This window comes from Mirounga leonina, unplaced genomic scaffold, assembly GCF_011800145.1.
Source record: "Mirounga leonina isolate KUSES-001 unplaced genomic scaffold, KU_Mleo_1.0 Mir_173, whole genome shotgun sequence".
In the NCBI taxonomy this organism is placed as follows: domain Eukaryota; kingdom Metazoa; phylum Chordata; class Mammalia; order Carnivora; family Phocidae; genus Mirounga; species Mirounga leonina.
In genome coordinates, this window is record NW_023270447.1 from 63,516,177 (window position 1) to 63,543,880 (window position 27,704).

The following is a 27,704-nucleotide window of genomic DNA, read 5'->3' on the forward strand; positions in this document are numbered from 1 at the left end:
ATTCTGGGTTTTGAGCCCCACAGTGAGGCAGAGTTTACTTCAAAAAATATTCTTACATCTCTGTACAATAAACATCATAGGTAGATAGTAAGCAAGTTTGGTATTAATTTTATTCTATTTTCTGTATAACTTTAAGTACATAAAGGTTTATTTCCACAGGCCTCAGGAAATGGGTAGAAGTCACAGGACAATCTCTCTTCCCACCAAAAAAATTTGCATATTTTGGTAAGTGTCCTAGAGAGAAAAACTGTAATTTACATTAGCAGTGCTGTGCAAGATTCTTACATAAGACCTAAAACCAGGCTACGGTGGAGATTTTCATCCTTTGTTCAGGTGCCCAGACAGAAACCAAAAGCAGTTGAGCATGACGGGGCAGAGGAGGCAGTGAAGGTGGAGGACAGGCACCTAGCACGGAAGGAGGAAGGAATTCCAGATTCCTTGGAATGGTGTGTTTTCCTTTTTTTTTTTTTTTTTTTCTTAAGTCGTCTCTATAGGAAGGTGCTGGGCAGGGATCCCAGTGAAAGGAAGGGGCCAAGACTCCTTAAACTGGCCTGGGTGCGGGGCACTGCCGCAGCCGCTCACACAGGAGAACCTACTCTCGCAGGTTCAGGCAGACCCAAGACGGAACGCAGAATGAAAGGAATGCTTATGGGAAACAATTTTGCTTGGAATGCTAGCTGGCCAAGTTTCAGCCTTTGGTCCGGTGCAACCCCTGCCTCACTTGTCAACAGTGAAAAATTAGTTTGGTTAGAAGAATCAGCTAGAATCACACCAGCCTCTGCTAACTTCATGCTCATTGTTAGAAAAAGATGAACTTGTGTGAACATTCTGATCTGTTAATCCTTGGGGACTGCTTTATTCTTCCCAAAAGGTTGTTTGTTGGTCAAATAGCCCACAAAGGCTGAAAGCTAAAAACACACCAGTCCTGGTGTGCGGTTCCTTAAGAATGGACTGGCGGTGTGGTTGAGCCGATAGGGAAAAGCCGCACCTTCCTGCAGAAGATCAACTGACCTGCTCTCCCGCCCCAAATCTCAGCCTGAGGTATATTTCAGTGAAGGCAGGTAGCTGTGCTTCTCAAGGCAGAGAAGCAGTTTAAGAGCAGACAGGTAGAGGAAATCTAGAAAAGAACCGTCTTGATAGAGATTTATCCCATGGTGTGAGGGAGAGGGCAAAGGACCCAGTGGCACTTCGCTTATCCAGCAATTTCTGTCACTGTGGTGACCAACTTCTGCCCATTCCACAGGGTCTTGAACTGCTCAGGGACTGGGAATTCATTCTGCAAATAAAAAAACCACATTTCAGTCCAAGCTACAAAATAAACTGGGGTTAAATCTTACACTTTTCTCCCAACGATTGCTTCTGCTAAACTCCTGGAGCAAGTAGAATGTCTGAGAGCGAGACCAGATGTAGCAGCCTGGCTATGTAACTGGCAGCACATGTCGTACTACCTCCCTCCCCTGCCACTGACATAACGAAGGAGCCCTGCGGTGGAGGAATAAGGAAAGGCCCCAGGGCCAGAGAGGCAGAGGTGTGAGTCTGTTTCCTACTGTTCCTGGATCAGCAATTTTGGACAGACAGACCTGGGAGGTGCAGGTAAGGACGTATATGGCTGCATGGCGCCAGTCCTATAGGGGGCTAGGACCCAATCCCATTCCTTGTTACTACCCTGAGCGTCTGCTCAACCTAAGAAAGGAAAGCCACTTCAAGAGACTATCTCACACTCAACGGGTGTTTGAGCTGTGTACTGCTAGGATGGACCCACTCGGTGCAGAATGGCCATGAACTAGCTTTCTCCAATGCAAGAAATCTTCAGTCCCTCCTGTTTTTAGATCATACCACCAAAGATCAAGGAACTTACAAAGTCACCGCCTTCTGTAGGAATGAGGACATTCATCTCAGAAGATTTGGCACTGACTATCTCGCAATCCAGGGAATTCTTGCTCAGGTAAACGTGGCAGCCGTCTGTTTTATTGATGGAAATGGTTGGCACTTTACCCATTACCTGCAGAGGAAACCAAGAAGCTGAGTCCCAATGGCCGAGGAAAGCAACAGTAAATTTCAGGAAAAAGCTTTCCCTGTTTCATGTGATTCAACAACTACATGAAAAGCTCACAGGTACACAGCAGATACTGGATACTAGAGTTGGGTTGGGAATGGGTGCTCACTATAAGAGCCAACTCCTTTTCTGCCACCAAAGCAGCTCAGCTTACAGACTCAGTAGAATCAAATTCCCACCACAGCAACATCTGTGGGTCAGCCATGTCTTTCAATTAATTCCTCAGGGACCAAAGGAAGGAGCCAAGATATCAAGTTACCTGAACTTTGACATCCCTACTATTGATTATCTCCACAATGCCCACCACGTCATCGAACACCAGACCGAGTTTCTTACAGTTATCTAGAAGAAAGGGAGCAGATCAACAGTATAACTTTTTCACGAGGCTTGAACTCACGACCCCGAGATCAAGACCTGAGCTGAGATCAAGAGTTGGACACTTAACTGAGCCACCCAGGCGCCCCATCAACAGTATAACTTTAAAGGAAGCTACTGTAATAAATTTAAGAATCTTTAGGAATAGGGTAGGTATGGTTCCAGCCCTCTCAGACTCTAGGACAATGACAAAAACTCACCTACTGTAATGGAGTTTATTTTGCCCTTGATTTGCAATGTCGTGTTGACACACTTGTATATGTAAGCCACCTGTTTCAGCTCTGTGTCATCAATCACCAGGTTGGGAACGTTCTCCTGATTTTCCTGTTAAAGAGATACCCCTTTCAGGAATCTCATCACTAATACACACTAGCCCCGAAAACAAGCTGTCCCAAACTTTTGTTCTTGTAATCTTAAGCCAGAACCCTGCACTCATTTGGCTGTGCTCCGTTTAAATCCTGTCCCCACTTCTTGCTTCCCGAGTCCTGGCATTTTTAACTCACCACTCGCCACTTCTTGCCCTCCAGTTCAAGTACAGCCGGCTCCTTCTTTGTGGTTGGTTTGGGGGATGGACTGACTCCTGGTTTAGGTGCAGAGAATGGTTTGGGGCCACTTCGTACTGGGCTACTCTGAGCCTTCAGGGCAGGGTTCTTGTGAGTCTTCATGTCATCAGATACATGTTTCAGGGCTGTAGGAACAACAGCTACCTTGTGCCTGACCCTCATACCACGGCTTTGGGCTGAGGCAATTACCAACTTCTGCTCTCAGTTTTAACAAAAACTTTGAAGCCAAAAGCCAAGGCCTTTGGGATGTTCTCTCACAAGCAGTTTTGGAGAAATGCTTTTAGAATTTCCCTTCTACCCCATGGTTCAAATATACAGTTCCATTAAAAACCAAAACAAAACATGGAATGTGTATGAAAGGAATGGGTATGTGAATGCACAGAAAAAGATCCTGAAAGACACATACCAAATATATATTCACAAAATATGTACAGTTTTTAAAGCAACAGAAGAAAAAGTAATACATGATAGTAAAGAAAATTTGGTAAAAGGAAAGAAACCTCACCCACAGCTGACCTACCATGTCCCCTACTCAGTGTTTGCATTTGAAATCTCATTCTACATGTTTTCCTACTGATAGAAGTTTTGTATTTGGTTATAATCATACACACTGTTAACAAGTTTGGTTTAACCAGTTAACACTTAAAAATTTTCTCATGTTAACCTACAGTTTCTAAAAATGTCTTTTTTCTTTCTTTTTAAGGAAAAGATTCCATAATCACCTGCTGCAGGCTGATAGACTTCTTGCTTTTGAATATGCCCCAATCTAAATAACCAATACTGACTGGCCCTTTCAGCTCCACCACTCCTTGTGGCTGTGGTATAAATACTAGATTTCTTCTTCAACACTGCATGGTTCACTGTAGAAAAAGACTAAATGGCTGCATAATATCTCATTAGGAGGCCATACCACAGTTAACCATTTCTCTTACTGCTGGATATCTAGGTTGTTATACCATTTTTAGCTACTACAAAAAATACTATATAATACTTGTTCTTTATTTTAGATATTTTTATAGGCAGATTCCTAGAAGAGGGCTGTGTAATGTAGTCTTCTACCTGTGTATAGGGTGTCTACTTCTTCTGTACCAACATTGGTAAATCTTATGCAAAATTTCCACGACTAATAAACATCCTCTGAGGTAGTTAACCACCCCCTCCCCCCCGACACACACACACACACACACACACAATGACTTCCCAAAGAGACCGTGTGGTAACACCAAAAAGGCTCTAGGGTAAACTGCCAGCACCATGCCTTGGTACAACAGGGTACTCTATATATGCCACTTAATATTAAATAACTTTCCTATGGGGCAGAAGGGTTCCCTCAACTGTAATCACCCATTTCAGTTTCCATTTAAGCCAGCTTTGAGGTCCCTTTGGGCAACCTGAAGGACAGTGACCCCAAATGAAATCTCCCATACACAAACCAGGGTTATGGTTTATAGATCGTCACGTCTCTAGCTGGTAAGATCTGGCCCAAACAACTTACTGTACCAACTCTTCTTGCCAAAATATTCACTTACCATGTGTGATTCTCTCTCCCTGATTAATCTGCGCAAACAGTGCTGAGCGGGAAGCAGACTCATCTGAGCCTGAACTGGTGGGGACTGGTGGGGGAGGTGGGCCTGGTGGGGGAGGAGGAGGACCTGATCCAGCAGAGGGTCCAGATGGCAATCCACTCAGTTCTTTTGCCACAGGCCCCTGGAATAATAAAGGCAGGTAACACAGCCATCCTCTCTTCCCCTCTGTACCCTTCCCAGTAGGGTCTACATGTATTCATGGACATGGGGTACCCACTGTAGCCCTTGATGCTTTGATTCATGCTCCCTATCCACACTCAACTTGGCTTTATTCCCTCTTACCCTTTCCCAAGGATCCAACCCAGCTCCACTTTTCAACTTTCCCATCGTTCCTTGGGCCTCTACTTAATTCCAGCTCTAAGCCAGCTCTGTACATCAACTTAGTGTGTCACCAGTACCTCAGCCTCAACAAGGCCAAGACTGTACAATCACTCCCTTGTTTCTATTTAAGTAAAAGACGTTGCCATCCAAGCTCGACTGTTCAATTTTCTGGAGTCTTCCAACCCCCTCAATTCCGTCAAATCTTTCCATTATCTTGGTTATAGCTTCTGCAAGTTCTTCTGTACCAGCCCCTAGCACCATGAGAGCACTTCCACAGTCTGAGCACGAGCCCTTATCCCTAACCTATAAACTGAGACTCCCTTAAGGACAAGTCTGATCATTATCACTCTCTTGCTCAAATACCTATGACAGGTACTTATCACCTATTATTAAGTCTAAAAGTCATAATCAACCCTCCTTTCCAGCCTTTTCTCCCAAAAATCTGACTCTCTCCTTACTGAAGCCAGAGATGACCAATCTCTACATTTACTCTACATGTTACACGTACTCTGTTTAAGCTATGCTGTTTGCTAGCATCCCCATTTCTCCCACTTCTCACTGTTCTATACTTGAAAAAAGTCTCAGATCAGAGTACACCTGTTCAAAATACTCTCTCTTCCGGTGAGACTCACACTCCCTTTTACTCTGTAGTCTATATCTTTAGTATAGCATTTAGCTTGGTGATGTGACTTAGGATTTTTGTTTTTAAGCTTCTGGAGGGTTGGGATAATGTAACTCATTCTTCTGGCTGCCCTCTAGCCCAACCACAGTCTCTGACCCATGTGTACTGAAACTGAATTTTATAACTGAGTATTTCTCTGATCCTTGCTTTCTGTACTCTTTTCTTTTTTCCCTTTTTTTTCTCTCCCCTTTTTCTTTCTACTCTCCACTGAAAAGACTAGCATTCCTTCTTGGACCTTGGTAGCAACAAAGTCTAAGAAACTTATGGACCCCATCCTAAAGGGATAGAGGGAGGGAGGAAGACTCACTAACCGTTTTGCTCCAGGCCAGTCCGGTGGTATGGAAATCCTTAATGTAAGCCTGTAGCTCTGTCCATATACTCAAGTACGCTTTGACCCAATCCACATGCTTCTTATCGCTGGGAGAATTAAAGAAGAACTCATCACAGATGGCCAGGGTACATTACAATAGTGATTCCAGAACCCCTCCTATCTGTGAGCTGGTATTCTCCTGGCTGTGGTGTGGCTCTGCTCTATGGCAGCTTTTCTATCATAACTGAGCTTTACGGGGCGCCTGCGTGGCTCAGTTGGTTAAGCGTCTGCCTTTGGCTCAGGTCATGATCTCAGGGTCCTGGAATCGAGCCCCACATCAGGCTCTCTGCTCAGCAGGGAGTCTGCTTCTCCCTCTCACCCTCCCTCTGTGCTCTCCCTCTCTATCAAATAAATAAAATCTTTAAAAAAAATAACCGAGCTTTACTATTCTTTTTTAACCTATTCTATTACCCTAATTAGACTAAAGTCCATTAGGATAGGGACTGCTGATCATATCTCTTCCTTTCTAGTATAGCAGTATTCCTCAAACTTTTTTAAGTATAGCAAAACCGTTTTTTCTAAGTAGACCTTGGGCAGAACATAATATACAAAACTAATGAAAGCAGACATTCTGTGCATGAAGCTGTGGTGGAGAGAAGGTTCCTCGGGCATCACTGTGGAACTCCAGGACTTCAAGAAACTCAACTGCCTTATAGCACAGTGCCTTATGTCAAAATGTGCCCCTCCCACCAAAAATTTAAAACTTCCCTGGAGGAAATAATCATCATTAGATTATAGAAAGAGCACTGCACTATAGTTCAAGTCTCCCCTCTTCTTATATATTAGCTGGAAGACTTTCTGGCTATTTAGCATAAGAGCTAATTTGCTCAACTGTAAAGTGTGGAGTTTAATGGTGGGGTAAATCAAAACACTGCAACGCTTAACTCCAGGTTGCTGGAAAGATCAAGGAAGTACCTGGTGTTCTGAAACTATTTCACACACATGAAGGCTACTCCTTCAGAGTAGTTACTCAACAAATGATTGATGGAAGAAAGGAAGGGTTTGGGTAATTATGCAGATGAGTGATAGCTGCCTGCAGTTACTCCAGCTCAAAACTAACAATGGAGAAGTCTGTTAGGACTGGTGAACATATGTGGTTAGACATACAATGACCCCCCACGCCTCTTACTTGATACCTGTGCTTTGCCAAAACAGCCCTCCTCTCACTTTACCTAGTAAACTTCCTTGTAAATCTTACTGAACCTTTTGTTATGGGGCCAGTTAGAAATTCTCAACAAAGGAACAAAATCCACCTTGTCTAAACAGGCAAATTGAAGGGCATTCGCTAGGACGCCTGGGTGGCTCAGTCAGTTAAGCGTCTGCCTTCGGCTCAGGTCAGGATCCCAGGGTCCTGGGATCGAGCCCCGCATCAGGCTCCCTGCTCAGCGGGGAGCCTGCTTCTCCCTTTGCCCCTCCCCCCTGCTTGTGCTCCCTCTCTGACAAATAAATAAATAAAATCTTAAAAAAAAATAAAGGGCATTCGTCCATTTTACCTCTAGCAAAACTTCCTAAACCTGAAAGGGTAAAGGATTAGAAGACTAAAAGGGGCTCTACAAACCCTAGAGAAAAAGCAGAAGTGAAAGCAGAAACACTTCCTGCTTGCAAATGCAGCTTCTATGAGCCAGTATGTCAAACTTTCCAGAAAGCAGCCCTGGGGTACAGAACCAACACAACAGCCTTAACCCCAAAGTGCTACTCCAGCAAGTAACCAGCTGGCTTGTCCCTGACCCCTTGAGAAAAGGCTGGACTTACACATCTTTGTACTCCTTGAGGACTCGGTTTGTATAAAACATGGCAGCATCATTCATTTCTTTCACATAGGGACCAGGCTTGGGAGCCTACAGAAAGAGAAGCTGTCAGTGACTCAGAGCTTCTCCAGCCATATCTCCTTACCACTTTCATTCCATCCCTTCCCTCCCATGAAAGCTGCACTGCTCACCATAGCCACCCAACCCAGGGCCTGGATACTTTCGCTGACAGCTGACAAGTGATTGAACAACTTGCTGCCTCGGTTCTTCTCCCGGAAGGTTACCACTTCTTGGATCTGCTCTGAGATGGGTGCCAACAAATCGGAAAGCTTATTCTAGGGAAAGATGCAGGAAAAGATTCAGGTTAGTCTTTCTGCAAAAGCTTTATGTGTTGGTCAACTCTGATTCTGCAGGCAAGAATTCTTCATGGCCTATAATGAACACTCAAACTTTGTATTCATCCTGCACAGATTCATATGGCTAAAATATTGCTCATCATCTCACTCTCCTCAGGCTAGATTTGGTGGTTCTTCAGGATCAGGACCCATACTCCAGCTACACCACAAAATTCTACCATTTCAGACACTTGTCTCTTTTCTGTCCCACTTATAAGAGATACTAGCTCATTTCCGAGCCTTTACTCATGATGGTCTCTTCTTTTTCCATCTACCCAAATGTTCCTCAGGCTTCATGAGGAACAGCCCTCCAGCACCAGCCACACTGGCCCCTTATAGCAGCTACTGTCCGCATAACCAATCCCGGTACCTTATCACACGTCAGCACAACTATTAATGGACCCATGTGAGTATGTTTTTCAATATTTCTCATTAATTTTTCAAAGACAAGGACTTTGTCTCAACCCTCTTTTATAATCCTTATAGTCCTCAATACATTGCTAGCCATACAGCAGCTGCTGAGCAGAGATCTGCTGAATCAAATGCAATTAGGGGGCTTGGCATTTGAACAGGCAGCTTAGCAAAATGGATGAATCTTGTGTTTCCATGTTTTATCCTTTCAGATTTATCCTTCCAGCTCAGTTTCCTGAACATCTCAATTCTCAGATCTTAGCATGAAAACAGTCTAAAGCAGGAGTCGGTAAACTTTCTCTAAAGAGCCACACAGTAAATATTTCAGTCTCTGCAGGACATATGGTCTCTGCTGCAATTTCTCAACTCTGCCATTATACTACATAAAGCACCAACAGACAATAGTTGAAAGAATGGGCATGGCTGTGTTCCAAAAATCACTTACAAAAGAGATGGCAGGCCAGATTTGGCCTGGAGACTGTAGTTTATCAACACTTAGTCTAAAGCATGGGAAATATTAACAGTGTCTCAGCTGCCTGATCTGTTGGGAAAAGTGTGAGTTTGGAGAAAAGGTTTAGACAAAATACGTTAACCATTCAAGACAGATTAAGAATTAGAGTCTAATATATTTAATATTATCTTATACTATTTTTACATTATTTAGGCATGCTAAGGGTCCAGGGGTTTTAATAGAGCATTAACAGAAAGCCTTATTTTATTAACCCTCTGCCTAGGAAAGTCAGATGCAGAAAGAACAAATAGAATAAAAGTAAGATCTTTGGCTCTGAGAAAAATCTACATTTTTTCTAACTGATTTTCATAACTTGGCAGCATAAAATTTTGAGGCGGGAGTAAACTTAAAGGGAGCTCCCAACCACAGAAGGATGAGGGGAGAAGCAATACTTTAGGGGTTTTAGGATCTCCACAGCAGCATTACTAAAGCCCAGTCACAGTGAAGCAAGAGAACCACTCTCTATGACCCAAACGGCTTAGGGGACAATATGATGAATTTGGCCTCAGCCGAGAGGTTAAAAAAGGTTGTCTACTGAAGGAAAAAGTAAGGTCCAGGAGTAAACTACGGTCCTAAGTAAAATGACAGGAAAAAAAAAACAAACCCAGTAGAGTCCAATAAATACTCAATGGCACATTCTCATGCACTTTAAGTCTGACTACTTCTGGGACTTGGTGTGAACATACATGAGCCTGGAAAATCTATTTTAGCATGTTATGATACTTAGCAGAAACTTCTCAACTTGCCCTGAGCATCAAACCACAAGGAGACCAACTAGCAGTGAACTTACGCCTCCGGGCTGCTGACACTGAGAGGCTGTAACCAAGAGAGCTCGCTCCAACTTCAGACCTGTGTGGACCATTTCCGCCTGCCAGAAAGAAGAATCACTTATCAGTGACACATTACAACTGCAGAGGGTCCTGAGAAGAATAACCGGAAACCTCCACTTTCATGTACTCTGGTAGCAACCCAGGCACGTCCTGTTGCTTTCCTCAGGTACTCTGGATTCCAGGGAGTGACAACAGAATTGCATATAGCACTGTTCCTGCTGGAACTCATCAGGGATACATATCCAGGAAATGAGGATAATCAGGGTGAGCCTTAGATGAAATCAGTTAGCCAATGTACATGCGGTGCGGTATGAAGCGCACTGAAAAATCCCTCCTGTCTCTCACCACCAAAAGGGCTCTTTTCTCAAAAACTTGAGGCAGAAGGAAAGGCAAAGGCCAAATTTATGCCTAAATTCTCAAGGTATTTACTCCTTTAGGTTAAAGCTATTTCTAAAACGCTGGGTCATAACCCATTCAGATTAAAAAAAAAAAAAAAGCGCAGTACAAGTAGGAGAAGCACCGCTTAGTGAAACTTATGACCAGTTACAAATACATATTTCTTTTTTTATTTCTATTTTTAATTTTTTTTTAAAGATTTTATTTATTTACTTGTCAGAGAGAGAGAGAGAACACAAGCAGGGGGAGCGGCAGGCAGAGGGAGAAGAAGGTTCCCCGCGGAGCAGGGAGCCTGATGCCGGATTTGATCCCAGGACCCCGGGATCATGACCTGAGCCGAAGGCAGACACTAAACCGAGACACCCAGGCGTCCCATACAAATACATATTTCTTACTTATAGTCATGGTCAAAAGAGTTTAAGAAACATGAGGCTATAAGCACTATCTAAATACAAAAATTCAAATAAGATAACCTATTTTTTCTAGATTTGCGTTTTTAGAACATACAAGTGATACATGTTTTTAAATCTTTGCAAATGTTACACTGTATAAAGTAAAAATGCAAACCTCACTCTTGTATCTAAGTCCCAGTCCTACTCAGTAGAGCTACACCACTGCCAACAGATGGTACATGAAAGGCTCAAAATAGTAATCTTCCAAAGATCAAGCAACCAGTCTTGCTGAAGGGTCAGGAAGATCCTAAACATGGTTATTGCTTACAGAGGAGCACTCAGAGGACTAGCAGAAAGATTTTGGGTCCCAAAGAGAGATTCAGAATATATATCTGAGTGTGGGGGTGGTGACGATGGAGGTGGCAGCACACGAAGCGAGGTGGGTGGAGAGGCACCTGTCATTGCCTACTTCACATTCTCGCTGTGAACTAAGTGTGAAAATAACTCACATTAGCATAACTAATAACTATCATGCATAGTTTTATAAATGCGAAGTCATGACTATGACTCCTTTGAATAAGCTACCCTAGGCTTGGTTATATAACATGTTGGGATCAGAATGGTAGAACGTTCTCACTATAAAGATGAACCAAGCCATATTTTATTTTATTTTTTTAACAGATCTTATTTATTTATTGTACACATGTGGGGGGAGGGGAGGAGGGGGAGAAAGACTCTCAAGAAGCTCCTCACTGAGCATGAAGCCTAATGCGGGGCTCGATCCCACAACCCTGAGATCATGACCTGAGCCGAAATCAACTGACTGAGTCACCCAGGCACCCCCCAAGCCATATTTTATGCACCAAGCAAGTTATCAGTATAAAAGAAGCCCACGCAGAAAATGTGATAAAAGCAGAGGGCCTGGAAAAATCTGAGGAGCTGTTCCAGTGCCTGGAGTGAGCTCCTCAATGAAGGTAAAAGAGAAGGAGCCAGGAGCCTCTCAAGGGGCTCTTAAACCAAGGAGTAGGATTTGAAGACAGCCACCAGTCCTTAAAAGAGGGAAAAAGGGGCAAACATCCTTACATGTTTCTGCACATCTCCCCCAATCTCTTTACTGATCTTCAGGTACTCTGCCACAGGACCGGCAAGCAGTGAGTCAAATGCTTGCACATATGGAGCTGCTCCTGCTAAAGACAGACATACCACAAAGAATCAGTCATGCACCAGAAAGATGATTTGTTAAAAAGCACTTCCACATGAAAGTGGAGAGGCAAAGTAATACAGTAAACAGAATACTGGAACATGAGTCCAGTACCACCACTAACTGACTGTGTGACCCTAAGTTCCTTTTCCTCTCTGAGCTTAATTTTCTTTATCTATAAAATGAAAATTAAAAAAAAAAAGATCCCCTGAGCTCCCTTTTAGCTCTAACATTGTATGATTAATTTGGTGCATATGCAAAACAGGCTAATTTGCCAATCATTTGGACAGAGGAAATTTTAATATCACTTGTCACTCAACTTACACTAGAGTGGTTTTGCTAAAGAAAGAACAGGAAGTATCACACAAGCAGGAAGTTCTTATGTTAAAATAACCACAGGCCTCCCTGCATAAGTCACTTCCTCCCTTATCTGTTCACAGGCGATGAACTTAGATTATTAAGCATTTTGGGAAGTTAACTCCAAAGAAGAGAATACACTGTTGATAGAAAGCTTTCAGGCCAAGACGCTGTGTCTTCATTCCAAGTATTCTGCTGCACTGTATACTGCTTACCTTTCGGAGCACTGTCTCCATGACAGTGCATGTCAGAGGCATGGGATACTGCCTCCAGGCGGCCCACTGCCCTCTCCAATCTTTCTACCAGATTTTGCATGTCAGCCATAATGTACCACCTGCTGAAAGAGATCATATATCACTTGTTGTTTTAATAGTACATAGCACCTAAGGAAAAAAGACACAATACTTGTGGGGTGAGGAGGATGCTAAATCTGAAGAACAGAAGAAGTTAATAAAACAAGATGAAAAATAGACTAACATATTTGCAAAATCATAAAGACTTCATTAAACAAGGGAGCTACCCCGAAAAAGGTGTTCACTGAAAGCAAACGTTAACTCATTCGAATACTTACTAAATATTTCTATGACACCACGAAATATTTGTGCCCGAGTATTTAATATATAGAATTTATAAATTTAATATAGAATTTATAAAGTACAGTCACATATATTATCTCAGTTTGTGCCTCCCAACAACTATTCAGGAATGGAAGGTTAATTACTACACCCTGTAGAGAGAGGAAACTTAATTACAGTGAAGTTAAATGACTTGCCTACAGTCACACAGCTAATTAATAGGAAAGCCAGCACTCAAATTTAAGTCTTCTAGCTCTAAGTTCAGTGTTTTTTCCTACAACATCCTGCTGCCAACATATGGAATGCCCCAAACCAAGATGAGTAGGATATTTATTCTGCCCTCAATAATTTACAGTCTAATAGTGGGTACTTGACATGTACACTAACAACTACAAACAAATAGAAAAAAAATGTTAAGGTGATATAAGAATGTTGCAGATAGAGTAACAGAATTTCAGGAAGAAGAACATATCAGCTGAAAGAATCAGGTAAGGATAGTATGGACATGCTGCCATTGAGCCAGGCTTCACAAATGAGGATGGTATGATCTGGACTTGCAGTAGGAAGACAGACACATCCAGAAGAGCTTTTTTCAGATCTTTCACAAGTACTAATTTATCTGAAATTAGTCTCACTCAATGTCTAAATCCTAAAGAAATTAAGCTCTACCAGAGAAAGGAACTTCTCTGGCTTGTTCCCTATTATACTCTACCATCTAGACCACTATTTGGCAAGTAGAAGGTGTTTTATTTACGAAGTTAATGAACCTGAAGCAGAGCATCCCAAAACTCCAGAGGGGCAACTGTTCTGAAAGTTGCCCATACTATATACATAAATAATCATTAAATGTTTTCAAGACACACCCACATGAAATGTTTGAGGTGATAAGTGATATCATAAAAATAAGTCAGTGAAAGTTCAGTCAAAGCCTTGGCTTGGGAGAGATTCCACTTCAAAACATTAATTAGTTCAGGTAACTGAAGCTAAATGAGCTCAACACCCTTGAAACTGCCTAAAATGACCATAGCAATTACAATTTCCTCAAAGATGACATTTCAGAAGATCTCAACCACACTGTCCTCCCAGCAGAGGAGACAGCTTGCAAGACAAAGTAAGGAAGACAATATGTATAGTTTTTAATTTTTAAAAAGATTTTATTTATTTATTTGAGAGAGAGAGAGAAAGAGAGCATGAGAGGGGGTGGGGAGGAAGGAACAGAGGGAGAAGCAGCAGCAGACTCTGGTGAGCAGGGAGCCCGACATGGGGCTTGATCCCAGAACCCCCGAGATCATGACCTGAGCCGAAGGCAGACGTTTAACTGACTGAGTCACCCAGGCGCCCCAAGGAAGACAATATAATCCCTGTCCATTCTTTTCTGTGTATAGGCTTTGGTCTCTTTGGGCCTAGTGACTTGCCAGAGAATGTTCTTGTTTGTTTTTTGTTTTTATCATAGAAAAAAATTTATCTGTTAACAGTATCTTTCACTGCCATGACATCTGAACAGGCTTTCAACTTTTTAAGACTGACCTTAATACAGCAACATTAGAGGAGATAAAATTTACATTTTTAAATAAGGATAGTAAAAAGAAAAATTTAATGCTACATTCGAATATCCACGAAAAAAACTTAACTAGTTTAAATACTTTTGATTTTATTAAAGAAAGTATAAAATATCAATTTCTACATTTTTAAACACTATTATTTTAAGAATCACTTATTTCTTTATACTGCCAGCATGTTTCCCATACTTCCACATATCTTGACATCTCAAGAATGTTTTGTTTTGACTTATTTAAGTAATCTCTACACCCAATGTGGGGCTCAAACTCACAACCCTGAGGATCAAGAGTCACATGCTCTTCTGACTGAGTCAGCCAGGCACCCCAAGAATGTCATTTAAAAGAGAATCAGAGAAAAAAGTGAAAATGTGAACCAAATAAACCTTTTCATTCCCTGGCCTGGAGAAGTAACAGAAGGCTCCAAGTCTCTGCTCTTCTCACAAATGAAATAGACTAGAAGCAACCAATATATATATTCTCCCTTACGTTATGCCACCATCACCTGAGTACCCAAATTACTGACTGTTCTGGATACCGTCCAGGGACAGATTCACATATAATCCACCACAGTCTATAAATCCCAGGGTAAAAGGCAAGGAATTCAGTAAACTCCCAAGCTATCTTCCATTAATAAATACCACCCATTCCAGGGGCACCTGGCTGACTCAGTCAGTGGAACGTGTAACTCTTGATCTCAGGGTTGTGAATTCGAGCCCCATGTTGGGTGCAGAGATTACTTAAAAATAAAATCTTTTTTCCCCTTCTTTTTTTTTTTTTTTTTTAAGAGAGAGAGGATGTGTTCCCAAGTGGTGGGGGGGGGGGGGGCAGGAGGCAGAGGGAGAGAGAGAATCCCAAGCAGGTTCCAAGGTTCCATGCCCAGCGCAGAGCCTGATGCAGGGATCGATCTCATGACCCTGAGATCATAACCTGAGCCAAAATCAAGAATCAGATGCTTAACCAAATAAGCCACCCAGGCACCCTGTTAAAAATAAAATAAAATTTAAAAAAAGGATACCACCCATTCTGTTATAAAACACATTCCTTCATATACAATGGATACTATAGGCTGAGGCTATTGTTAACATGGAAAACAGTACAAGTGTCTCTAATGGCTGCCAGGGTTGGTGAACACTTACCTATCTTAAAAGCTTCATGAGATTTTAGATCCTTTTTTTCTGTACTTCACTTGGGACTTGTAAGCTTTCATTGGTAAACAAGCCACAGTTCTGCTGTCTTAACTTAAACAGAATGTAAAAGGGTAATACAGCTATCATTTACAGGTAATCTCATTCTACCATTAACCAAACAGGAGAACAGTACTTAGGTTTTTTGTTTTTGGTAGAGGCAGGGTGAAATGTGAGATGCTATAGGAAAGAATATCCAGAACTGAAGGGATCAAAAGACACACCTTGTCTCATTCTCCATCACCATACACATATTCACTCTTCAGGTGGTCATGTCCACTCCCAAGTCTTCAACTAGCATTATCACAGTACCATCCAGCCTGCTTCCAGAGTGGCACCACAACAACCATCTAGAGACCAATGACTCCCAGAATAGCATATCCAGCTCAAGCCATCCTTCTGGAATTTATAATTTTAGATCCAGCTTCCTTCTAGACATCCCTACCTGGATGTCCAGAAAACATCTCAAACTGAAGTATCCAAAACAGAACTCATCGTCTTCCCACACCTCCCACCCCCAGTGTCTCGAAGTCCAGCACTATCAATCACCTGATTGACCAAGTTAGTAACCCAGAACTATGAGGCAACAAAGTATAGTGGTTAAGAGCATGGTCTTTAGAGAAGTCAGATAGTTTGGGGGTTTGAGTAACAGTACTCATTGGCACTGTTACTATGAGTGTTATCAAATTTTCTGAGCCTCAGCTTCCTTATTTGTATAATGGAGACAACAGTACAAAATCCAAAGGGCTGAAGTCAGAATAAAGGAGAAATACACTTGACCCTTGAACAACACAGGTTTGAACTGCGCAGATCCTTTTACATATGAATTTTGTACAGTACAGTACTGTAAATGTATTTTCTCTTCCTTTGATTTTCTTTTTTTTTAAAGATTTTATTTATTTGACAGAAAGAGACACGAGAGAGGGAACACAAGCAGGGGGAGTGGGAGAGGGAGAAGCAGGCTTCCCATGGAGCAGGGAGCCCGATGCGGGGCTCGATCCCAGGACCCTGGGATCATGACCTGAGCTGAAGGCAGCTGCTTAACGACTGAGCCACCCAGGTGCCCCCTCCTTTGATTTTCTTAACAATATTTTCTTTTCTCTAGCTTATTGTAAGAATACAGTATATAATATATATAACATACAAAATATGTGTTCATCAACTATTTATGTTATCATTAAGGTTTTCAATCAACAGGTATGCTATCAGTAAATTTGGGGGGAGTCAAAAGTTATATGCTGATTTTCAATTGCACTGGGGGGTCAGCACTCCTGACCCCCATGTTGTTCAAGGGTCAACTGTGCATGTAGCAGTACTGGATCAGTGCTGAAAAACAGCAAGGACTCCCTAAGTGTTAACTAAATTATATTGTTCCTTACTCCCCCAAATCTAGTCAGTCATCAAAATCCACAGGCTATATCTTGCTTATCTCCTGAATAGATGCCCCTTGCCTTCATCCTGATTGTCAAAAATCAGGTCTTCATGACTTTGCCTAGATTACTCCAATAACCTCCTTGCCAGTCTCTCCCAATTACAGTAATACAACTTCTTGTTTATCCATTCTCCATACTACCACCATAATCTTTCTCAAAGGCAAATGTAATTATGATAGTCTTTTTACTTAATATCATTCAGTAGTCTCCCAGGGCATTCAGAGTAAAGTCCAGATAAGGGTTTCCATAATCTAGTCCTGCTTCATCTCCTACTACTCTCTTCCAGTTTTACCTCTTGCCACATCCTTCCTAAACACACTGCAGCAAGCCAGGACTGCCTGCATTCTCCAGAAAGAATCATGCTTTCTCACTTCTGACCCTTCATGCTATCTACTCTGCTTGGTTGTTGTTCTGTCTCCTAGCTCCTATTTGCCTTTTAAGACTCAGCTAAAGTGTTACCTTCTCTAGGAAGCTTGTCCAGGTATGCTTTTCCTTCTCAATCTGCCTCCTCTCTAGAACTCCTACTGCCTTTTAAGATTCAGCTAAGGTACCACCTCCCCAAGAAGCATTTCCAGTTTGTGCTCCCATTACATTGTGCACTTATTGGGCGCCTGGGTGGTTCAGTTGTTAAACGTCTGCCTTCGGCTCGGGTCATGAACCCGGGGTCCTAGGATCGAGTCCCACATCAGGCTCCCTCCTGCAGGGCGAGGGAAGCCAGCTTCTCCCTCTCCCACTCCCGCTGCTTGTGTTCCTGCTCTTGCTATCTCTGTCTCTGTCAAATAAATAAAATCTTAAAAAAAAAAAAAAAGCCACACACACACAGAACATTGTGCACTTCTCTCTACCACACATTTAATATAATTGTTTAGAATCATTTATTTAATAGTTAATAGGCAACTAGCCACCCTAAGGGAGGAACCATGTCTTTGTAATTCCAGTAGTAGCAGTAGGCACCATAAATATAGTAGGCTAATAAGGGTCCTTTACCCTCTCCCCTCAAAACAAGTCTGGCTGTCTCTTCTCTCTGGCAAATCTGGGGAGATTTTTTCCCCCAGGATCTTACAAATATCCCCATCTGTCAAATAAATGCTACCTTCTTGGGCACAAATCACAATGATAAAGAGATCTTCAAACCAAGTACCGTAAAGAAAATAACCTTATTAGTCATATAATATTAAAAATATTCCCTGTAGTTGTAAGTGCTTTACATCATCAATCTGTTGCTTTTTTTTTTTTTTTTAAAGATTTTATTTATTTATTTGAGAGAGAGAGAATGAGAGAGAGCACATGAGAGGGGTTGGGGTCAGAGGGAGAAGCAGACTCCCCACTGAGCAGGGAGCCTGATGTGGGACTCGATCCACGGACTCCAGGACCATGACCTGAGCCGAAGGCAGTCGCTTAACCAACTGAGCCACCCAGGCACCCTGTTGCTTCTTTTGAGACTTAAAATATTATGGGGTCTGTTAAGAAGATACTGATCCCCACCTTTAGAATGAAAAAACTCACAGAAGTTAAAAAGCCTGCCAGATATGGAACAACCAGTGGGTAGAGAACCTAGACTCCGAGCACAAATGTTCTGAATCCTAGTCTGAGGCTCTTTCCACCACTCCACATGACTTTTAAGCAATTAAGTGACTATGTGGTTCATCACAGTATCCAGCCCCTACTACTTGCTGAGCACAGCACTATGGGTTCAAGGCCTCTTCATGGTGTCTTTAGTTACATTACTAGCAGCTTTTAATTTCTCTGCTTTCAATTTTCTCCATGGAGGCCAATATTTCTTCATAGGCTAGATGACACTATTTGGAAGGCAAATGTTTAAAATAAGGCTTTTCCACAAGAATTTAGAAGTGCCAGAGTAGAAAACTACAGCTCTGCCTGATCTTGTTGTCATTTCTGATTGACAACAGCCAAGAACCAAGTGTTAAGCCTCCATAAATGAATGTACAGATTCCCAACTATCTAAGTGTTCATCATAAAACGTTCAAAAAGAGAGGCAGTTCTAATTACAGAAGTCTAAGGAAAAAAACTAGGATTCAGGGGACCAAGCTTTGAGTCCCAACTCTGCCATGTATTCACTGTATAACCACAGGGCAGTCATTTAATAATGGATCCTCACTTAGCACACAGAGATGGAAGGATTGAAGGAGATGAGTTAGTTTGGGAGCCTTAAAATGCAGTTCAAATGTAAAATGTTATCCCTGCATGCAGTGTGCTAGAAGACAGGTTCCAGGAGGATGGGAATTTATCCATTCTCCTCCTCCGACCCAGCCCCCCCAATACGCAGCACCTAGAACAACCTGGCACACAGAAGATGATCATAAAATCAAAGTGCTTAGCACTGTATTTAGCAGCTACTAAAAACACAGAAGACATATGGCCCCTGCCCTCCAGAAACTTTCATTCTAATTGGGAAGACCAACACAAATGAAAATGCCAATGGAATAAATAATGATGACTACATTTTTTAAAGTTCTATTAGAGATTAGGAAGAAAACTTGTCCTAATTCCACGCAGATTATGAGAAGTTATAGTATCAGCCTATATACTAGAGCTTTTTCTTTGCAGAATGTGTATGGTTCTGAATGATACAGTATAAATGACTATATGCTCTGAGAGGTGAGAAGAAATCAGTGAGGACTGGAGATAGTCTGGTGTCAGGAGGAAAGTGGGGCATCTTGATGGAAAAAGTAAAAGAAAAAGGGAAGACACTCCAGAGCAATCAGAAGCAAGGAGGAGAGAATACAAAGGCTATGTACATAAAGTGTGAGTAGGTTAACCCACACAGAGCATCAAGTGTCATGAAAAATAAGGCTGGATAAACAAGCCAGACTAGGTTATGAAGGGCATTGAAAGCCAGGCAGTATTTGAATCTGATGTTGTGATAAATGTGAAGCTGTTTAAGCATTTTGAGTAAAGGAATAATATAATGAAAGCAAAATTTTTACAGATACTGTCTGATAAACAGAATGCGATTTGGAATGGGGAAGATACTAAGGTCTAGGTCAGGTTGAACTAGGAAGCTATTAGGGTCTAAGTTAGGTTGAAATGCTGCTGTTCACCAAACTGTAAAGTAAGAGGGCTGCTGAAAAAATAATTTTTTTTAAAAAAAAGATTGTATTTATTTATTTATTTGAGAGAGAATGAGAGAGAGAGCACGAGGGGAGGAGGGTCAGAGGGAGAAGCAGACTCCCTGCTGAACAGGGAGCCCGATGTGGGACTCGATCCTGGGACTCCAGGATCATGACCTGAGCCGAAGGCAGTCGCTTAACCAACTGAGCCACCCAGGCACCCCTGAAAAAATAATTTTTTTATATTTCAAAGGAAAATAAAACACATTTAGTGTCCAGCCCGATATAGAAACCAAAAGAAAAGAATCAATTAACCTACAAATAATCAGTTTAAGGTAACTAAGTGACCAGCACCTGAATTAAGTGGGACTATAAAAGAATGGTAAAATAGTTTTCCTGTCCCAAGGGAATTAGCAAGAGAAACAAAGCTGCCTTCCCTTGAATCACTGGCCCTCAGGATTAGGAGGGATTCTAGAAATCATCTTGTAAAACACCATCTGATGCTAGAACAATCCCTTCAACATCCTCAGCAATTAGGTAACCGCTGTTCAAACACCTTCAGTGTAGAGAACCAGAGACTTCTGGAGGCAGCCCATTCCATTCAGACAGCTCAAAGTATTTAAAAGTTCTTCCTTATATGGAGGCAAAATCTGCTTCCCTGCAACTTCCACCCACTGATCTTGGTACTGCCCCTGGAGGTCATACAAAACAAGTGTGCATTAAACTCAGAACAAGTACTAACTGTGTGGTACTAACTATTGAGTACTGTAGCACTCAGAGAAGGGAGGCAAAGATGACTCAAATTGCAAATCCAGTGATTTAAGAGAATGATGACACTATAGGCAGAAACAGGTTTCTGGCACGTATTAGGGCAAGAAGATGAGGTCAGTTTGGGATCAGCAGAGTCTGAAGAGGAGATGAAGCTTCTAGGTGGACAAGTATTTAGAAATAAAGCTTGGGAAGGATCAAGGCTGGAGACTTTACAAGTTATCGGCAAAGAAATATCACAAAGTCATGAGAATGGATAAGCTCTTGGAGGGATATCACGCAGAGCAAAAAGAAAACTATGGGGTTGATTCTCCAGCAATTTTTTTTGTGGTCTGAAACCAAGAAAAATCAGAAATGGCTAGTGACTCCTGACAAAGCTGCTTCACAGTCTCATCGTTCCAACAATTCCAACAATCCAATTCCTTCCGCCTATTCAAGGAAGTTGTTCAGAAGTAAATGGAACCGGATTTACTCCTAAAGTTCTTGTCTCATCTCACCAGGCAATTAAGCCAGTGGTCTACTTGAATTGGAAGCTGCTGTGCTTAAAATATTTTCTACTTTGTCTGTTGCTGTTCCTCTAAGTCATACCCTTAAGTAAAACTGAAAAGCAGCTATACAAGTCTGCTCGTACACGATGATAGCGCAACTATGATAACCCAACTGATCTGCTTCAAAATGCTTCATTTGGCCTTGACTTTTTAATTCTGTTCCTGAGATGGCATCCTAAGAAAATAATACGAATGTGGGAAAAGTTATAGGCAGAAGATGTTCCCTGCAATGTTAACTTAGACTTCTACTGGGGCGCCTGGGTGGTTCCGCTGGTTAAGCATCTGACTCTTGATTTCAGCTCAGGTCTTGAACTCAGGGTTGTGAGTTCAAGCCCTGTATTGGGCTCCATGCTGGGTGTGGAGCCTACTTTATTTATTTACTTATTTGAGAGTGAGAGCAAGTGCACAAGGGGCAAGAGACAGAGGGAGAGGGAGAGAATCTCAAGCAGACTCTGTGCCAAGCATGGAACCCGATGTAGGGCTTGATCCCACAACCCTGGGATCATGGCCTGAGCCGAAATCAAGAGTCAGACGCTCAAATAACTGAGCCGCCTAGATGCCCCGTGGAGCCTACTTTAAAAACAAACAAAAAAACAAAAGAAACCTTAGACTTCTACTTACAGGGGAATAGCTAAATGCACTGTGGAAAAAGACTTGAAGAGAACACAAAATCTACAATATTTGTCACATTAGACGTGATGGGGTTTTGGACAATTTACCCATTTATCCAAACCTTCTTTAACATAGCTAGATAATTTCTTTATACTAAAACTAAAACAAAACCCAGCTTCACTTGGATATCTCTCCTAAGGTACCAGGAAGCTATAAGGCATTAGTTAGTTCTGCTCCTAACAATATAGAATTAGAGCCTAGTTCTCATTACTAGGCTCTAGTATGTCACAAAGCCAAACCTAGACATGCTAACAGGAGACATTTATGAATTGGTTGTTTTAACCTAGAAACCAAAGAATAGATACCACTTTGCCCCAGTAAAGATGCCATCAAATCTAACCCAAATCAGGAGCCACTGTTCTTCCCCAAGCATTTGGTTTCACTGAGGGAACCAATGACATTTAGTGTCTGAGTCACTGCCATCTGAGGTTTAGATTAAAAGAGAAAGGCCTATCTTCTAGGGAGGGAAAGAATCCAATCCAGTATCAGCACCTGTCTCCGGTTCTGTTCCCTATCTGAAATTCCAGGAGTAAAGGTAGTTAGAATGTGTAAGATGAAGTCAGACTTAGGAACTAGCTGTTTCAATGGTCAGGGCAAATAAACAACTTTTTGTGGCCATGGGTTCCCCTCTCTCTCTTATATTTAAGGAATGTTATGAAGATTAACTGCATAAGAGCATTCAGCAGGCATCTTTTACTTGTACAAGGAAAAAGTCCATTGGCTGATTTCAGCTGTGTAGCTGCATAAAGATAGATCCAAGGATGCCGTTTGTCCCTAGCCATGATTCAGCTACAGCTAGAGATATGAAAAAATATGTGACTGTTAAGTCTATAATTAAACTTAAGTATAGGAATTTTAAATGACCTCTGCAGGAAAAAACCAAAAAACAAAAAAAGCAAGCTCACTCCTTCCATGAAACATTTCAGCTATATTTTCCAGTCAAATGGAAAAGTTTAACACTGCAGGTCTGGTAATACAAGGCAAACAAAGCTTTATTATAGCTAAGGAATATTTTTAGAGTTTTGATTCTTTTTATAAAGTTTACATAATGGCATATCAAAAAAGAAATAGTTTCATGGTGAATGCTGTAGTTGCATTAATTTAAAGATGATTCAACTCTAACAATTTAATCAATCAAAATAAACAGAGTACCGGGCGCCTGGGTGGCTCAGTTGGTTAAGCGACTGCCTTCGGCTCAGGTCATGATCCTGGAGTCCCTGGATCGAGTCCCGCATCGGGCTCCCTGCTCAGCAGGGAGTCTGCTTCTCCCTCTGACCCTCCCCCCCCTCATGTGCTCTCTCTCTCTCTAATAAATAAATAAAATCTTTAAAAAAAATAAAAATAAAAATAAACAGAGTACCAACATCATAAACTATAAGCAATTTAAAATAAATGGTAATCCCTTTTCACTAAACCAAGCTGTCTAAATGCAGGCACCATGAGCATAACAGGAATTTATATATCCAGTACAAGGGATATATAAATCTGCTGACTTGCACTGTCAACTAACCCAAAGCTTTCTTCTAGTGAGTGCCTAATCAGAGGCACTCTATCAAGATCACATCCTCTGAGGAAAACCAAAAAGGCAAGTCCTTCAAGTACCACCCAGAAATTCCTTGAATAAACAATAATTCTTGATGCCTCAATGAAAAATGATTCATTTACTACAGGATACCCAGTGCTTATCATAAATGTGCATACATTGTACTAAGCATGGCCATGAAGCCTGCCATAGAAAATTTAGTTGGAGAGATAAGACACTGCACAACATAGTTATGATACTTTCCAAAATGGTGGTTCTCAATCAGGGGCAATTCTGTCCTCCAGGAGACATTGGGCAATGTCTGGAGACATTTTTGGTAGGCACAACTGAGCAAGTGCTACTGGTATCTGATGGGTAGAAGCCAGGGATACTGCTAAAAACCTACAATGTACAGGTAGGACAACCCCACAATGAAGAACCATCCAGCCTAAATGTCAATTGTGCCAAAGTTTCTAAGAAACCCTGTTCTAGTATAATAAGGAGCAAAAGGGAAGCGAAAGAGGTATAAATAAAATGCTAATGTAGTAGTTTAGGACTTTGTAAATTAGAATGTCAATCTGCATCATCTAATGAAAATTAAGGTAAGAGTCCGATTGTGGAGAATTTTGTAAACTGGACAATGGGGTTTAGATTTGATTCTTTAGGAATATGAAGCCAGGTCAGGATAAGAAGACGAAAATGGTTCTTTTTAAAAGATTAGCCTGGTTATGGTAGAGAAGGTGAAATTTAAGTATGAAAGCCAGGTTAATAGAAAGTAAAAAAAGAAACTGATGATGACAATTCAAAGGGATAATCACCAGGACTGGGTAAGATATAGCTTGAGGATCCTCAGATTTCAAATCTCAGAATTAAATTTCCAACCAGAGGGTTCAACCTCCAATGACACTTTGCATTTGCTCATTTAAGTAAAATGCATCTTTGACTCACAATGCTTCACAGAAAACTGAAAGGAGGAAGTCACTTTTTAAAGGCTTAGTCCCTGGTTAAAAATCATTGCAACGTATGTATGTATAACCAAGAAAAGGGGTGAGAAAAAAGATTGCTCCTCAAATTGGAAACCAAGTATTTTACAAATTAAACAGCTAACTTAACAATACCACCACTTTTGGTTTGCATAACAGGTTGTACTTGACAAAGTACTTTCACTGATACCATTTTATTTAAACTCCTCTCAGACATAAATTATGTCCACCTGATTGATGAAGTATTTCTAGTGAAGAAAAAGGTGGGAAATTCCTACAGAAATTATTTTATGCTGGATCAACACAACTCAAACAATAAGCAAACTGCCAACCACAGAACAAAACCCAAACACATTCAAACAAAGCATCAAAAGCCCTTCCCAACTTGGCAGCCATCTATCTACCTCTTTTTCTGGTCTGGTCTTTTGCTGCAAACTCCAGGCAAACTCCAATACTTCACTGAATGTAAGCCCTTTCCTGCCTCCACACCTTTGCTCTTGGTTTCCTCTAGCTGGGATACCTTATCAGACACCTTTGCCTGGATGTGTTGCAAACACCTCGAATAAAATATGTCCAAAATTCATTTTCTTTCCATGCTACCTCCCCAACTTACCCCTCTCCTCTCACATTACTTACCTTAGTGAATGGTACCACCCAGTTCCCTAAGCCAGAAAGCGAGGCATTCATCCTAGACTACTCCTATTTCTTCATGTCCATAAACAATTAGCCTCTAATTCAATGGATTCCATCTTTGAAATACTGCTCAAATGTGATCCCTCCTCTCCTTCCCACTGTCACTGTCTTAGTTCAAGCCGTGACTGTGGCAAAAGCTTCCCAACACTGGTCTACTTCATGATCATGTCCCTTCCAACTTGACAAACTAAACTTACTTTTTTTTTTATTATTTTTATTTAAAGATTTTTATTTATTTATTTGACAGAGAGAGAGATAGCGAGAGCAGGAACACAAGCAGGGGGAGTGGGAGCGGGAGAAGCAGGCTTCCTGCCGAGCAGGGAGCCCGATGTGGGACTCGATCCCAGGACCCTGGGATCATGACCTGAGCCGAAGGCAGACGCTTAACGACTGAGCCACCCAGGCGCCCCTTGACAAACTAAACTTTCTAAAACATAAATCTGACCACATCATTTTCCTACATAAAACCCTTCAAAGCATCCTCACAAGCTTTCTAAGATCCACATTATTCAGCATGATTTACAAGGTCCTTCATATTTGACCCACCACTTCCCACTTCCTTCACGTCTCTATGCATTACTGAAATTTCAGTCACACTGAACTAGCCATGGTCTTTCACATGTCCAGATCTCCATGTCCTTGCACTCTTTGCCTGTAAATCCCTTTTCCAGATTCACCATATGGCTAAATAAGTCCTGCTAGACTTATCCTCCATTTTCTCCTCAAAGCGTAGATACCCGGCTCAGGTATTCCTCCTCTATTCTTGCATAGCCCTGTGCTCACACAGTGCATTATGACGGTAAGCCATCCCCGACCCACCCCCCACCCCCCATGGTAACAACTGTATTCCTAGCCACCAGGGCCAAATGCCTCATTTAATATGTGCCTCAAACATATTAAGGGCTCAATGAATGAGTGGTGAATGATGAATGTGCTGGGCTGTCCTGTTTTTCACTTGAACAGGGATCCCTACAAAGAGCTTCAACTAACACAGTTCTGATAGTAACCCCTGCCTTAAAAGGTTCTCATCCTCTCTTCATCAAGCTTATTGCTATTTATTCTTCAAAATTCACCTTAAATTCTGCTCTGCAGAAGGGATTTTCCTGAACCCCAAGTTATATACTTCCATAGTACCCTGTTCTTTCCTAACACTCATCACATTTATAGTTACTTCTTTTTATTTTTTTTAATTTTTTTTATTTTTATTTATTTATTTGACAGAGACAGAGATAGCGAGAGCAGGAACACAAGCAGCAGGAGTGGGAGAGGGAGAAGCAGGCTTTCCCCCGAGGAGGGAGTCCGATGTGGGACTCGATCCCAGGACCCTGGGATCATGACCTGAGCTGAAGGCAGACGCTTAACGACTGAGCCACCCAGGCGCCCTATAATTACTTCTTAAACGTCCCTGCAAAAGCTCTATGTGGGTAGGGTCTGGCTTGTTTTGTTTCAAAACTGCATTCCCTGGATATGGCAGTGCCTGACTGAATAAACAGAATTTGTTACACTGAATTTAATCCTGTGAGGTAAGCAGAGATCTCCACTTAAAAGCTGAGAAAAATAAAGCTCAAGGAAGTTAAATAATGCATCTATGGCTACAGATACTTAGCAGTGGGGCCAGACCAAACCTGAACCATCTGATTTCAGGTCCAGAAGTATGCAATACCTTCAATAAAGTTAACTAAGCCTTTCAGAATAGGAGCAAAGGACCTGGAGGAATGAGAGGCTACCTGACTGCAAATACAAAGACCTGTCCCACTCTCTTTGAAAAACTCCCCAGGCATTCCAAACAGATTGCATTAAACAAAAAACCAAACAAAACCAAAAAAACACGCAGCGGGTGGTCTTTAACCTGCAGCGCCCGCGAGACGACACCAACTGGAAGATCACTCAAGAGGTAGAGAGAGGTTCCTGGGAAATAGTCGTCGGAAGGAACTGGAACTGATGATCTAAGGAATTGAGGTCTTGATTCCAATTATTTCCCTCACTCGCTATAAGAGCATAGACCAGCCTCTTCGTCCCGGGGATCAATTTACCCATCCGTGCAATGGGGACGAAATGGGGGGGGGGATAGACTCTAAGGTGTCGCTGGTTCCTTAGGAATGCCTACGTCTGGGCACCTTAGGAATCAGGCCCCGCTGAGGCTGACAGCCAGGACTGCGAAATCCAGCGGAGGGGCCTCCCCAGAGGAGCCCGGCTCAGTTGGTCACCCTAGCCCCACCTCAAGAGACCGCGCCCAGGATCCCGGGTCGGCCTGACGGCCTCCGCTCCGGCCCCTTCAGTAGGGCTCGCCACGCGCGCGAAGGCCGGAAGGGCCATTCATAACACCAGGGGCCGGTGGGCCGCGGAGTGGACCCCAGTCCCTACCCGGCCGCGTACCCTCACCTCAGAGTTCCGCCTCACCTCCCGACTGCGATCAGCCGCTCTCCACTTCCGGCAAGAACCGCCCAGCAATCTTCGCGCGACCCACTTCCGGGCCCTTACTGGGCGCGGCACCCCCACCGG

The 27,704-nt window shown here is 42.2% G+C and overlaps 2 protein-coding genes across 8 annotated transcripts in view; one reads left to right on the top strand and one right to left on the bottom strand.

The window, feature by feature from the left end:
• PPT1 (palmitoyl-protein thioesterase 1) overlaps nucleotides 1–537 on the top strand; it is a 28,283-nt gene extending 27,746 nt beyond the window's left edge. The window contains exon 9 of the mRNA XM_035018938.1: nucleotides 160–537. Coding sequence (XP_034874829.1) covers nucleotides 160–177 — 18 coding nt within the window. The 3' untranslated portion in view covers nucleotides 178–537. The remainder of the gene's footprint in view (nucleotides 1–159) is intronic.
• On the bottom strand, nucleotides 86–27,704 carry CAP1 (cyclase associated actin cytoskeleton regulatory protein 1). Of its 7 annotated transcripts, none has more exons than XM_035018924.1 (13): nucleotides 27,603–27,704; nucleotides 12,410–12,528; nucleotides 11,720–11,823; nucleotides 9,809–9,886; nucleotides 7,893–8,036; nucleotides 7,706–7,791; nucleotides 5,895–6,000; nucleotides 4,524–4,701; nucleotides 2,935–3,119; nucleotides 2,632–2,755; nucleotides 2,316–2,398; nucleotides 1,859–2,002; nucleotides 86–1,276 (listed from the first exon to the last, which is right to left on the bottom strand). In XM_035018924.1, exons 2-13 carry the CDS (start codon nucleotides 12,516–12,518, stop codon nucleotides 1,193–1,195), a joined length of 1,425 nt encoding a protein of 474 aa, XP_034874815.1. In that variant the 5' UTR covers nucleotides 12,519–12,528; nucleotides 27,603–27,704; the 3' UTR covers nucleotides 86–1,192. The 7 variants fall into 7 exon arrangements, with proteins under 7 accessions (XP_034874815.1, XP_034874819.1, XP_034874816.1 ...); XM_035018928.1 differs by having other exon boundaries at nucleotides 11,720–11,820; nucleotides 27,603–27,703; XM_035018925.1 differs by having other exon boundaries at nucleotides 12,410–12,531; nucleotides 27,603–27,700.

What these genes read in the sequence shown, in the direction of transcription:
- CAP1 (XM_035018924.1), bottom strand. Translation starts at nt 12,518, where the DNA reads ATGGCTGACATGCAAAATCTGGTAGAAAGATTGGAGAGGGCAGTGGGC. An exon ending in GGGAGAGAGAATCACACATG is followed by an intron (nt 3,120 to 4,523) that starts GTAAGTGAATAT and finishes TTGTTCCTACAG; the next exon opens with CCCTGAAACATGTATCTGAT. An exon ending in AGGGCAAGAAGTGGCGAGTG is followed by an intron (nt 2,756 to 2,934) that starts GTGAGTTAAAAA and finishes TCTCTTTAACAG; the next exon opens with GAAAATCAGGAGAACGTTCC.